This window comes from Ochotona curzoniae, unplaced genomic scaffold (genome assembly GCF_017591425.1).
Source record: "Ochotona curzoniae isolate NIBS_2020 unplaced genomic scaffold, NIBS_Ocur_1.0 contig_2210, whole genome shotgun sequence".
Classification (NCBI taxonomy): Eukaryota; Metazoa; Chordata; class Mammalia; order Lagomorpha; family Ochotonidae; genus Ochotona; species Ochotona curzoniae.
In genome coordinates, this window is record NW_024465369.1 from 41,199,865 (window position 1) to 41,214,473 (window position 14,609).

The window sequence follows — 14,609 nt, forward strand, 5'->3', positions numbered from 1 at the left end:
AGGAACCAACTAGTAGATGGAAGATCTCACATTAAAAAGAAATAAATATATTACCTCTGAAAAAGAGTTGGATATCAGCATCCCCATTGGAGCGCCTGTGTTCAAGACCTGGCTCTGCTTCCAGTTTCAACTTCCTTCTAACGTGTGTTCTGGGTCGCAACAGTTTGAGCCTTTGCCACTCACAGGGAAGTTCCAGGTTGAGTTTCCAGCTCTGGACTTAGGCCTAGTGCTGCCCTGACTATTACACATTTGGAAAGTGGACTAACAAATAGAAGGTCAATTTCTCTCCAGTTGCTTTTCAAGTGGATGAAAACAAACTTGTAAAGGCAAGAGATAACAAATGTTGGTGAGGGTGTGGATACTGGTAGGACTGTGAATTGGTGAGGTCATCACACAAAAAATTAAAAACAGAACAAACGTATGATGTAGCCATCTCTCCTCTAGGTACCTGCTCAAAGCATTAAAATCAGTACCGTGTAGAGCTACCTGTACGTCAGTGTTCATTATGGTATAATTTGTAGAATGAGGGAAAGACCTCAGTGTTTGTCCACAAGTGAATGGCTAAGGAATTATGAGGGATGTATGTAACAGACATTTGCACACATACATACCTAGGTGCTCAAAACATTTTTATTTGCCTTTCTAAAATTAAATCCTGTTATTTGTGACAACAGATTAGCCTGGAGAACATTATGTTAAAGCAGTATGCCAGATTCAGAAAAAAAATAGATGATCTCATTTATATGAGGATCTTCAAAATGTTCATAGAAAATGGAAATAAAGGGTATTTTGGGTAAAAAGAAAAGTTGATTTACACACATGAGGATCTTCAAAAAGTTCATGAAAAAATGTGCATTAAGCTGCATGGTTTTCAAAATTTCACCAAAATAAGTTTATTTTAATTTCATTTTTAAGAAACTTTTGGAGTACGTTCATAGTAGAATCTGATAGTTAAACGTGTAGAAACAGTTGGAAGGTGGTGGTCATGAATGGTGAGAGGTCCGGTGTTGAGGGAATGTTGGTCAGTGGGAACAACATTGCAGTTTTGTGAGTAAATCTAGAATGAACAGCATATGAACAGTAGGGAACAGCATGAGAACTATAGTTCACAGCATCTATTTATCTGGAAACTTGCCAGGAGCAGACTTTATGCGCTTTCTGTATAATAGAAAACGTCCCTGTGAGATGAATGTATTTTTATGCATGTAGTATTATGTTGCACTCACTATTTTTATATTTCATTTTAGATTATGTAAAAAAATTTGGAGAAAACTTTGCATCATGTCAAGCTGGGATATCTAGTTTTTACACACAGGTAATTAATGAACAGTTGCTATATATATGTATAAATAACACAATTTTTTAGGAGGCTTATTTTCGTTGAAAGTTAGAGCTGCAATTAGAGAAGCAGAGAGAGCTCTTCAGTAAGGCTGGGAGTCAGGAACTTCTTCCAGGACTGTCCTGCGGATCCAGGGACCCAAGGCCCTTGGCCATCCCCTGCTGCCTTCCCAGGTTATTATTAGGGAACTTGATTGGATGTGGGGCACTGGGACAACAACCAGTGCTCAAGTGGAATGCTGGTGCTACAGGCTGAAGAGTAGCCTGTATACTGCCACATTAGTCCAAACCCTTAGTACTTATAACTATTTAGAAGTCTAATGTCAAGCTTTGAAGTAAAAATTATACAATATTTATTATATTTCCTAAATTTGCATTATGACTGCTTAATATTCTAGATGCATTTTGAGTAAATATTGCGCACAAAATGAGCTAAACTATTTCCTAAAAAGTATTATTTCTGCCAATAATTTAATAGAAATCAAAATAGCTACAATTGTTTTATTTAACAGGTATAGAAAATATCTAAGTATTAATTTTAACTATTCAGGGAATAAGGGTGCATGCAAGCTTACATTTTTTTATCAAAGTAGCAATAACTGGTAGATTTATGAAGTTAATATCCTCTTTTTTTAAAAAAAATATTTTGAAATTGGAAAGTCAGATGTACAGAAAAGAGGAGAGAAAGAGAGGAAGATCTTCAGTCTGTTGATTCACTCCCCAGGTGGCTGTGATGTCCAGAGCTGAGCCAGTCCAGTGCCAGGAGCCTCTTAGGGTCTCCTGCATGGGTGCAGGTTCCCAAGGCTTTAGGTTGTCCTCAACTACTTTCCCAGGCCACAAGCAGGGAGCTGGATGGGAAGCAGGGCCACTGGGCTTAGAATCAGTGCCCATATGGGATCCCCATGGGGGCAAGGCAAGGACTTTAGCTGCTAGGCTACAGCACTGGAGCCAAAACTTGATATTCTCCTAAATAACAGAGTATTTCTTGAATTCATTTGTTCTCTCTGCCTGTCCAGGAAGTACTGTGAATATCACAGTTATAGCCAACCTCCACTTCTTCCAGTTCCTATTCACATGCTGTGGTGAAGTCTTGTATGTTTTCCAACTTCATGTAGATCATGCTATGTCAAGTTTTGGGCTAATAGTTCATATAAATAATAACTATTATATTAAAAAGTTAATGTTCTCTATTTCAATTGATCTTCTAAGGTTTAGGACTAAGATATATAGGAATACATTAAGTAGGTTTGATAGATAAAAGATTTTCCATCTAAACTTATGCAATAGCCTGCATATCCCAGCCTTCTTTGTTTCCTAAATTCCTCTTTATGATATATTCCAAATTCCATTTCCCCTCCACTTCCCTACGTTTTCAACCTAAGCTAATATTGTTCTGTCACTGTTCAAAGGATTTTGCAAATTGAAATAAAATCTGTCTCTCTTTTATTCTTTGGTAGCACATAATTATCTCTGTAATTACCCCACGTATAACTTCTTTAATAGAAGCCATACTGCCTTCTTCTTGAGAGCTTGCTATAGTGGCAATGACTCTGCCTTCATTTAAAAAAAATACACTGATATCTGAAGTGTTTTGGAGTTTCTTCTCTGAGATTATATATTTTAAAAGAAACTCACCACTTTGTTGGCTTTTTTCTGATAGGTATTTAAGTAAGCAAGAAGCTCATATTTCATAGACTATAACAATGTTTTCTCTGGACCAGTTACTTTATTTAATGGTGTGTACCTGCAGGAGTTTTGGAGTGGTGAGACTAACTTTTAAATGAATGATAAATTGTTTTTGTTTTCTTACAGGATTTAATTGTGATGGGAGCCCCAGGATCATCGTACTGGACTGGTTCTCTTTTTGTCTACAATATAACTACAAATAAATACAAAGCTTTTTTAGACAGATACAATCAAGTAAAATTTGGAAGTTATTTAGGTACTATAAAACTGATCATCTCTGTTTATAGACATAGTGATTATCCATAAGGGAAATGTTCAAAAGACCTATATGGATAGTAGCAGTTAACAACCCAATCCAGAACTGTCTCTTAAGGATAAAATGTGTGAAATGTTAACTTAGTCTTATACTCACAAAGGATTGCAATATTGAATATTGGCTATAGTCTTAGATTAGTACTCCTGGTTTAGTTTTGCTCTTTGTACTTCACTTTAGCAAATACTTGCTTATATCATATGCATTCAACTTAATATGAGATAGGTACCCCCTACTCAGTGTTTCCTGCATTCCCAGGAGGTTTTGTGAAAGTATTCCACAAGTTAATGCAATGAAAGCTGTGTAAGTAAGTACAGTTTCTAAAAGAAACAACTGACCAGCCGTGGCGCTGCCTGCAGCGTTCTAGCTCAGAAATAACATGGAGAAGCCTAGGAGTCTGAACATGCCTCGTTGACTTCTGTCTTTTATGTTCTTAGAATAGTTCCCAGAGCTAAATGGTTTTGGTTCATCATGATCCTCTTCCTTATTGTTTCATTAATCAGCAGCAGGATTAATTGTCATCTGTACTTATACAGAAATTTGAAAATGGCATTATTTCCCATTATAAGAAACACTTTCTCTGTAGTTTCTCAGAAAATCAGATTTGTTTCAATTGTGTGTGCTTCAAATGTATCTTGTTAGGAGTAATTAAACAAGCAATATTCTCATTCAAGCAGAAGTAACTCATCACCAAACAAAAGGAATTGCCAGTTTTCTTTGGAAAGATACCTTAAAGTATTGTAGGAAATATGCAATATTGTACCTTTGGTGCAATATAAAATCACATCACTTTTGTGATCAAATTATTATAGGAAGATAGGGAGAAAGTTGATGTTTAGAAATCACTCTGTTCAAAATTTATTTTCATTGATCTGAAGGATGAAGAGACAAACAGTTCTTAGCCATCAGTTTACTTCTCAAATGTCCACAAAACCAGGGTTTGGGTTAGACTGAAGCCTGGAGGCAGGAATTCGATTTGGACCCATCATTTTCTGCCTTTGAAGGTGCACATTAGCAGGGGGCTGGAATTGAAACCAAGCCAAAACACCAGCCCGCTATGGACATTCCGATATGAGTTCTGGGCATCTCAAGTAGCATCTTCACCACCTGGCCCAGTTCCTCTTTCCTATGGACATTTTGAAGTCCCTGTATTTATTATAATCCTAGACGCTGATTACTGCTGCTTTCCAGGAACTAATGAATATAAGACTCCTTTTCTTTCCATTTCTAGAACTTAGAATACAAACCACATAACTACAGCTTCATAATGCATACAACGTAACTGCTTCAGACTTACACTAAGAGGTCCATTTTAAGTATTGCCAAGCTAAGTATTAAAAGTACTTAGTAGGGTCATTTTGAAATCAGTCTCTGAATTCTGAATAAAATCCTGATGTATTTTATGTAATATTAAAGGTGAAACACCTGCTCTTTTCTTGAAGGGTACTCAGTTGGAGCAGGACACTTCCGGAGCCAGCATACCACTGAAGTAGTTGGAGGAGCTCCTCAGCATGAACAGATTGGAAAAGTAAGGATTCCATTTTTATATTTATTTCTCTCCCAAATTCTAAATGAACTGCATAAGAAAATAGAATAATAAAGAGGAAGTAAAAACATTCCAAAGAACGCAAGATGAACAGTAATGTGCTGTATTTAATGGAATTTGTAAAAGATCTGTAGTTTAATTACTTCAGTCATTTTCTTTAAAAAATTTTTACTAAAGACAAGGACTAAAGACAAAGCATTTCTTTGAAGTAAATTGTTTATAAAATAGAACTATATGAATGTTTTCAGGGAATACATTTATTGGTTACCTTTTATTCAAAGATAATTGAGGTAGCTACACATTTTGTGATAAAACTCAAAGAATGTTACATTTGCTTATGGTTTTCACAAATTATTCTGTGGACATTGGTCAGGTTTTTCTTTTTCTTTCTTTCCTTACTCTTGCATTTGAACAGTGACAGGTGCAACATTTTCTGTGTCTGCTTCATGGAATCAGTAAACTAAAAATTCCTGAAAAGAAAAAAGCTTTATAAGTAAAACATGTTAAAGGAAAGCAGACCCAAAATTTTCTGTATTGCTCTTTAAGAGTTGTTTTTATTTGAGCAATCATAAGCTCTGAAAACTGTTTTGATCAAACTGAAGTTTTTTTTTAATTCTATAGCAATATAACTTTGTCTAATTTTTTTCCCTCCAATGACAGGCATACATATTCAGCATTGATGCCAAAGAACTGAACATCTTACATGAAATGAAAGGTAAAAAGGTAATATGTCTCTACCCTTGGTACCGCGAGGGCTTCTGGAAGCAACCGTGCCTTGCTATCAATGACTGGATCTCATTTGTTTGGGGATAGCTCGGCTCCTACTTTGGAGCTTCTGTCTGTGCGGTGGACCTCAATGCGGATGGCTTCTCAGACTTACTCGTGGGGGCTCCCATGCAGAGCACCATCAGGGAGGAAGGAAGAGTCTTCGTGTACCTCAACTCAGGCTCGGTAGGTTTACACACCTTCACATTAGAAGCCGTTTGTGGAATGTGATTAGCACGGAAATGGTTCTTACTCCTAAGTTTTAAGTTCATATATTCCTGCACTTAATGTTGCTGAAAATTGTATAAAAATCCTGTACAAATGCATTACAAATGGGATATGACGATGAATGGGCAGCTGTCCTCTTTTGATAATACATAAGTATAAAATAAAACATTACAGAGATTATCCATTCACAGCTTGTATGTATTCAGTCTCTGAGTTGAAATTTCTTTTAGTTATATTCGATAATATACCTAACTTCAAAGTGGATATTTTAACAGTTCTGCAGTTATGGTCCATATTTAAGACCTTACCTAAGGTCCTTATTCAGCTAAAAGCTGTTGCTAGAAGTAAAAAATAGAGTGAAATGTTTTCAATTCCTTGTTTTGAAAATAAAAACAAGATCTGTTGAGAAACCGCATGATTTATGTAGAATATATTTTTGATGAGGATATAAACCTGGCATAACAAATTCCAAAATGGATATGTTACTTGTATGAACTAATTAATGAACTGATTAATCAATTGTATGACTAGAATTCAGACAAGATTGTGGAGCAGAGCTATGCTTGGAGGGCAGTGATGGAGCTCTGCCCACTGTGCTGCTACACTCCTGTTCTTTCCTCATATCTTGTCAATGCTCTGGAAATACTGGCGTTAATTTATGTTAGGACATTTGAGAATGGGAAAAGATCTATGAGAAATATATACCATTTTTTTCCCCTCAGTCCAAGAGACTGATGTACTTAGTGTGTGAAGAGGAATAGAAGCAACAGTGAATATTACAGCATTGTTTCATGTCTTATTGTAACTCTTCTTCCAACTTCAAAAGAATCAGTTTATCAAAACACATGCCATTGCCGTTAAAATGATTTTCCAAAGACGAGCTTCAGTCATGCCACTCACCAGCTCAGAACTTTCAATGGCTTTCTATTGTTCATTAAATTAAAAGAAAATTGACATTAGAAATCAAAATAGTACACCTGATGACTGAAATTTAAATAAAAATAATTTACTATACCACATTCTTTGAAATTTGCATTTTACTGATAGTTTTTGCTACATGTCAAAGCATATCTAGCCTTCTGTAATTACGTTGTATGCTAGCTGTCTTAAGAAATTTCTTTGGATTGTCACAAATATTCTTGCATTGTTTCTTGAGATTGCAATGTTTTATGTTGCAAAAGTTGTTGCACAGTTGTAGCACAAGGAATTCAGCCACTCCTTGGGATGGCCTGCACATCATTTCAAAGTACTTGCGCTCCCCCCACCACCCCCATGGCCAAAGTGAGATTTACTTGAGAGATCTTCTGCCATTTTGACAGGAAGGGTCTCCAAGACAATGGTGGAAGTGGTGTCTTTTGTGTACCTTCTCAGGGAAGGGGACAAAGGAATGAAAGGGTGGAGAGAGGAACTCATTTACAATAAGCAGCAATCCTGTCTAGTTTCTTGTCAGAAGTGTTTGACTTGGTTTGAGTGCTAGCTACTGCACTTCTGGTCCAATTTTTTGTTAATACATTTAGGAAGGCAACAGTTGACCATTCAAGTACTTGAGTTCTTGCCACCCACAAGGGAGACCTGGATGAAATTCCAGACTTCTGGCTTTAGCCTGGCCATGCCAGGCTGTGTGATCCATTTGGTTGAGTGAGCCAGTGGATGGAAAACACCCATCTACCTATTCCGTTCTTCCCTTCTTTCTTTCCCTCTTTCCTTCCTCCCCTTTTTTCTATCTCTGTCTTCTCTCCCTCTCCTCTCCCTTCGTTGCTTCATTCCCTCCTTTTCCCTCCTTTCTGCCCTTTTCCTGTCACTTTCCATTTCAAATAAATCTTTTCTTGTAAGTTCATGGAAGTTGAAACAAAAATATTGGCTTATTTTGGTATTAAAAAATCTTGAAATCTATGCAATTTTGTCATGATACATATTTACTAGGAATTTTTGAATACCCCTTAAATGCATGCATTTTATAGATGTTTTATATGAAAAAAATCTTTTAACCTCATTTCCATTAACTTTTTGAAGGACCCCCATCCTATTAAGACTTGTTTGCACTAAGCCTTGCCCTATAACAGTGGATTTCTTAAGCAAAGTGTGTTTCATACACACTATGTTGTCCCCTCTCCCTGTTGACTCTGACCATTGCCTTGTCTTTAAGAGCTTGATAAATATTTGCTAAATTGAATTATCAAAATGATTTATTGAATTTTCAAAGCTAAGGATCATGAGTTGGATCATTTTTATATCCTCCAAGCTCTAATCATACTATTACATGTGTTGACATGTTCAATAAATATTTATCGAATTAAACTGGGATGTGTGTGCTAATGCTCAGTCTGCGGTTTGTCCAGCTTGTTTGACTCAATAGAAAAAATCTATATCCAATTACAGTAGCAAATCATGTGTAAAGTTGTCTGGATGTGTTATAATGACACCTTTCCTCTCCCTTTCTATCTAGGGAGCAGTAATGAATGAAATGGAAACAGAGCTCATTGGAAGTGACAAATATGCTGCAAGATTTGGAGAGTCTATAGTTAATCTTGGTGACATTGACAATGATGGCTTTGAAGGTAACTAAAATGACATAATTCAGTACTTGAGTTATGCTTTTAGAATGGCTCATGGAAGAAAATATGGTGGAAGTTTCATGCTGTTTGTATATAGAAAATCGAACCAGAAGGGCTAAGTTTTTTTTTTCTTTTTATAGTTTTGCACTTGACTTTTGCTATTGATCATTAGTTTTGTTATTAAAGGGTGATGTTCAAAATACGCGATTTTGTTGATGCTCTCGTCACAGATTGTACATTATATCCTTTGAATGTGCTTCTAGAAAAAAAAACACTACTGTGACCCACCCCCAACTGAATGGTATCATCATAATATGGATATTGGCGATTAGTACACACTATTATTAGGTTAAAGTTTACTTGGTTAGTAAAAATAAATGATGGGTGAAAGTGGGCAGTGTAGTGTATGGGTGAAGCCACGCTGGGGACACCTGCATCCCATTATCTGAAAGTAATGGACACAGTCCTGTCTTTGCTTCTGATCCAGCTTCCTGCTAATACACACACTGGGAAACATCATATGATTACCCAAGTACTTGAGTTCCCACCACCCAGGGAAGGGCCTCGGAATAAGTTGCTGCCTTCTGGCTTCGACCTGGCACAGCCATGGCTAATGTGGGTATTTCGGGAACTGAACCAGTGGGTGAAAATTCTCTTTCTTAGTCTCTTGCTGTGCCTTTGAAATAATTTAAATACAGTTGAACTGCTGGAGTGCTTTAATTCTTGTTTCATTTTTTAAACAAATATTCAAGTCTACTTTAAATATATAAAGTACATTATTCTTCAAAACAGTAAGTTACTGAATTGGTGCTTGACATGAGCCTCTTAATGTCTAACAGCAGAGGGGTCAGTGTTGCACAGCTGGATAGGCCTCTGTTCCTATGTCAGCATCCCATATGAGAGTGCCAGCTTGACTCCTGGCTGCTCTGCTTCTGATGCTTAAGGTGCTTGGGACTCAGCCACTCGTGTGGAATGCCAAAATGGAATTTCTCACTCCTGACAATGGCCTGAGCCAGCACTGGCTGTTACAGTCTTTGTGGTGGGGAGAGACATTGTGAAATAGCAGATGGAAGATCTACCCCACTGCCATCACTCTGCTGCTCAAACAAATTTTTAAAAAGTCTAAAATAGTATAATTTGGTATACAAATACTATAATTTCTGAATTTTTTCGGTACTGTAAAATGAAAGGTTAGTGTTGTCACATGGTGGGTTAAGACAGTGTCAGCTTTATGCACTGTGCCAACATGCTTACCCCCTATAGTATATGTTAAAATCGGGTATTGTAATACTTCCTACTTTGTTCTATTTGTAAAAAATTGCCGTGGCTACATGGTGATCCTTGTGCCTCCATGTAAATTTGAGGACTATTTCCCTATTTCCATGAGGAATGTGAATGACATTTTCAGATATTACACATGATATTTAAGTGTATTATGTAGACATTTCTGACAATATTCTCCTGTTCACATGAACACGAGAGGTCTTTTCATTTGTGTTTATTCAATGTCTTTCATCAGAATATTGTAATTTTTGTTTTGGAGGTCTACCCATAATTGGTTCCATTTATATCTAGGTAAACTTGGTAGCTATTGTGAATGGAATTTCTGTTATACATTCTTGCCCAGCAAGTTGGTTATTGTCTAAAAATCTTACGATTTTTATAAGTTAAATTTATTCTGAAATTTTACTGACTTCATTAGTTGTTCTAAAATATCTTGGCTGAATATTTAGGTTCTTTCATGTGTAAAATCATATTGTCTTTTTTGGTAATAAAATCAGTTATGTGGGCCTTGTACAGTGCGTTTGGAAGGGCTTCCTCCCTTTCAACTTTTTGGCATAATTTGGGAAAATTTGATCTTCTTTCAAAGTTTGGAGTTCAACAATGAGACCATCTGGTCCTGGGCTTCTCTTTGTTGTGAGACGTTATTGATTCAGTCTCATCACGTATGATTAGTTTGCTTAGATTTTCCATGTCTTCATGGTTCAATTTTGGTAAATCATATGTGCCCAGGAAATTGTCCATTTCTTAAATATTTTCCAATTTGTTGGCGTATAGCTGCAGTCTCTCCTGTCTCTGTTTTGTTTTCAATTAGTTTAGCTGGAAATATTTACTTTTTCTTTTTCCAAAAGAAAATCTCTAAGTGTTCTTTTGCATTACTTCCTTTGTGTACATGTCATTTATTTCTACACTGGTCTTTGCTTTTTTTGCCTGCAAATATGAATTTGCTTTGGGTTTGCTATTGATCTTCTAGATCTTTGAGATGTATCTTAAGCATACTAATTTCAAATCTTTATTGTTGGATAAGTGGTTATTTCCTAAATTTCCCATTTAGTATTACTCTACCTCATACTTTTTCATGTTTCCATTTTTAAATTTCCCCTTTTGATTCTTAAAAATTATTTCAGTCTGAAGCATGTTGTTTTGTCTCCATATGGTTTCATAATTCCTAAACTTTTTGTTGATGGTAATCCTAGTTTTATTGTATTATGATCAGAAAAGATAACTGGTATGGTTCATGTTTTGAATTTGGGATTAGTTTTGTGGCCTCCTGCACGGTCTTTGCTAATGTCCCTCAGATTGGTGAAAAGATTGTGCATACTGTAACTGTTAGGTGAAACGCACTTTAATCATCTCTCAGACCCATTGTAGCCCAGTTAATCCGTAGCATAGTTTGATGCTTTGTTGATTTTAATTGGGTAATCTGTCCAGACAAAAGTTGGGTACTAAAGTCCCTCATTACTGTATCAGTAAATCACTTCATTTAGAGGTATTAATGTTTATTCTATAAATTTTGGCATTAAATTTGGCATAAAGTTGGCATTAGGTGCATGCATATTTACAATTGTTTGGAATTAGTAGCTTATTAGTAGTGAACATTGTTTTTTCCTCAAATATCTAGCTACTGTTTGATTTTGCATTTGCATTGAATATTTTAATTTGTCGCTATTGATCTAGGTGAATCTTCACTGGTAGTTTCAAAGCTAATTTCTGGTAGGCAGAGTATGGTTAGATCAAGTTTTATAGATGCATTCAGTCATCCTGTATCTTTTCATGGGGGAAATTAGCTATTTATATTCAAGGTTAGTATAAGTTTAGTTCAGTCATTACACTATTTTTCTACTGTTTCTTTTCAGAACCATTTATTCTTCCTCTCTTGTTCTTTCTTGTTTGGTGACTGGCTGTATTGATGAAGTTTGAGCCTGTAGCTGCTCTTCTGTGGGTTTTCCACTTTCATGTATTTTCATGACATAGTTTGTTTTGTTTTCGGATATTTAAGAATATCTTAAGTATCGTTTGTTAGACTGGTCTAATAGCAATAATTTCCCTTCTTTTTTGTCTTTATTTAAAGTGTTTGCTTCTCCTTCGTTGGGTACAGTCTTCTCACTTGGAAATTTGCCTTTCAAAAAAAAAAACATATCATTTTGTTTCACCCTGGTCAATGAGGTTTCGGTTGAAATAGGTGGTTAGTCTAGTGGAGGTTCTTTTTTCATGACTTGGCACATTTATCATGGAATTTTTAGAAATCTGTGGATTATACTTTTGAGAGTTTAATTACAATATGTTGCGGTGAGCAACTCTTGTCTAATTGTGGTCACATAGGTCTCTCTTCTTTTTCCCAGAAATCCAAATTTTTCTCAGAATTGATGAAGCTTTAGAATGCTGTTCCACTACATAGATGTTATATGATGTTAGCCTTTTTATTCCCTCTTTGGAGATTTCAAAAATTTGAATATTCATATTCTCTTCTCCCAAAGTTATGGGGACTGTCCATTATTTTTTACTTTGTTTTGTCATATTTTGTTTAGCATATTCTATGAGATTTTTCTTCAAGTTCATATATTCATTCTTCTGCCTGAATTAATCTTTTGTTTAGGCTTTAAATATTTAATTTATTTGACTAACTTTTAGATTCTAAGGTTTCAGTTCTTTTTTCAAATATTTTCCTTAATTTGTTATGTATTTTCCTTATTGCATTAAACTTTATTCTCTTACTATTCTTTAGAATTTAATGTTAGGAATTTGACCAATATTTTTTTTCCTATAGGGTTCCTATGCTAAACGGTTACTATACTCCTTTGGAAATACAATGTTTTTTTTACTTTTTAATACTTCTTGTGCCCCTGTGTTTATAGTCGTACATATGATGAATCAGTTTTCTCTAACTTCTTTTCCCTAAAGATAAATCTTTGGGTGTCAGTGTATTAGGTTACTTTGGATTTAGTTCCAGGTGGACATTGCAGTGAAGTCTCCCCATTCCTCCTCCTCTTATAGCTGGTGGGAGTGGCAGTGGAGTCTTAGAACACTTGTTCTCAGTCCTAGTGAGGTTTTGTGGGTCTTGGCAGTGTCCACAGCTGTAGGAATAGACCCAAGGCTGCAGGAGCACCACTGCATGTGCTGGTGGGCTTGCCTATGTCTACCAGTAGCCTGTGGCAGCAGTCCCAGTATGGGCAGAGTCTCAATAGCTGGAAACATTGTCCCACATGGTTGGGCATGGTGAAAACATGGGCCCCAAGTCTGCTGGGCTTGTGCCTTTCTCCTAAAGTTCTGGGGACATAATTCTCCTACCGTGCTGAATCACTACCAGTCTTCTGTACAAACGATTACATAAATTAAGGTGCTGGTGTTGCAGTTGTGCTGCCATGTCTGCTTGAGTTCATGAGGCTATAGTCTTTCCTGATAGTAGGTTCTTAGGTATAAAAATAATGCAGATGCTCCTGTCCTCTAGAGCAGCACAAATCATGACAGTGGCCCCTTTCCCCAGATGGCTCACACCACTTCAGCTTGTGTGTATACAGGGTGGGGCAGGATATAGGTACCATAAATTTCTTCTGTAAAGCAAAACTCTTGTGAACAAAAATTAAACGAAAAAACTCCAGGGGCCAGTTTCTGGTGCAGCAGCTTAAGCTGCAGCTTGAGATGTTGGCATTGCATATGAGTTCTGATTCAAGTCTAGCAGCTCCACTTCTGATTTACTTCCTACTAATATGCCTGGAAAGGCAATAGAGAATGGTTCAAGTACTTGGGCCTCTACTGTCCTTCTAGGAGACTTGAATGGAGTCACGGGTGCTTGGTTTTAGCCTGACCCTGCTCTACCATTTCTGTCACTTAAGAAGTAAACCAGTGAATAGAAGATCATTCTGCCTCTATTCCTCTCTGTGTACTCTGTAACTCTGCCTCTCAAATAAATAGAAGTAATAGATTGTGGAGGAAAATAAATTCACATAATTCTCCCTGCTCATCTCTGGATCCTGTGACAGTGTGCTTTGCTATTTTCTCTGTATTGACATGGCAATTCTCCCAGTATTACCTAGTCCCTGTTCTTCCCTTGCTGAGTCCCAGTGTTCTTTCTTAGGCCTTCATCTCATAAGATAGCACTCTACTCTACCTCTTAAATTAGTAGAACTAAAAAAGAAAGAAAGAAATCCCCAAAGCCTCAGATATTTTATTTGTTGTTTTGGTTCTTCTCTGTCTGGAAGGATGTGAATTCCAGAACCCCTATTTGCTTATATTAGACTCGTCAATGTGAAAATCTCATCAAAACAATGAAAGTTGTGTATTGGGTAGTTAAGATGATATGTATGGGACTTCCAGTTAAGAGGCATGATCAACAGATAGAATTTTGCATTTCTTATGTAAAATATATTTGTCAAGACTACTGATTAGTTTATCATCTTAGTTCTACACTAAACATTTAAGTACTGTTATGGAACAACCAAATGTTCTGTGATTGATTCATAAGCCGTATGATTACCTTATGTACACTTAAATATTGATATATTGTCACATTGTTAATTGAGTGCTTCTTTGACCCAGAGCAGGAACAGGTGATAAGAAGGGAAGACCTTAGGCACAGCCTCTAGTGTCACTGCTTTACAGAACTCTGATGGAGAACACAAGCTCTGGAGCAAAACTAACTGGGTTCCATGTTGCACTCCGTGCTACCTCTGATCTTGAGCTGATTATAATTAGTTTCATCACCTATAAAGTGAAAATCAAAACGTTTGGTTTTTTTGGTTGTGAGAGTTGTATGAGTAAATATATATGTAAAGCCCCTTGCATAGTGTCTGCATTATAAATATTATATGTTGACTGATGTCCAAAGCATTGTGAATAGATTGATACCTATTATGATTTATACTAGCAGAATGAAACAGAAGATTCAAATGAAAAGTAG

The 14,609-nt window shown here is 36.4% G+C and overlaps 1 protein-coding gene across 3 annotated transcripts in view; it reads left to right on the forward strand.

Moving 5' to 3' along the window:
* Positions 1–14,609, forward strand: part of ITGA4 (integrin subunit alpha 4) — an 80,479-nt gene that overhangs the window by 19,486 nt on the left and 46,384 nt on the right. Inside the window, exons 5-10 of one of the 3 annotated variants that reach the window (XR_005883016.1) lie at positions 1,248–1,315; positions 3,151–3,280; positions 4,780–4,865; positions 5,544–5,598; positions 5,697–5,834; positions 8,323–8,434. Coding sequence is in view for 2 of the 3 variants with exons in the window: in XM_040971812.1 (XP_040827746.1) it covers positions 1,248–1,315; positions 3,151–3,280; positions 4,780–4,865; positions 5,544–5,606; positions 5,697–5,834; positions 8,323–8,434 (597 nt within the window). In the remaining variant the exon portion in view is untranslated. Of the gene's footprint in view, positions 1–1,247; positions 1,316–3,150; positions 3,281–4,779; positions 4,866–5,543; positions 5,607–5,696; positions 5,835–8,322; positions 8,435–14,609 lie in introns of all 3 variants that reach the window. The other 2 variants (XM_040971812.1, XM_040971813.1) reach the window with 2 other exon arrangements.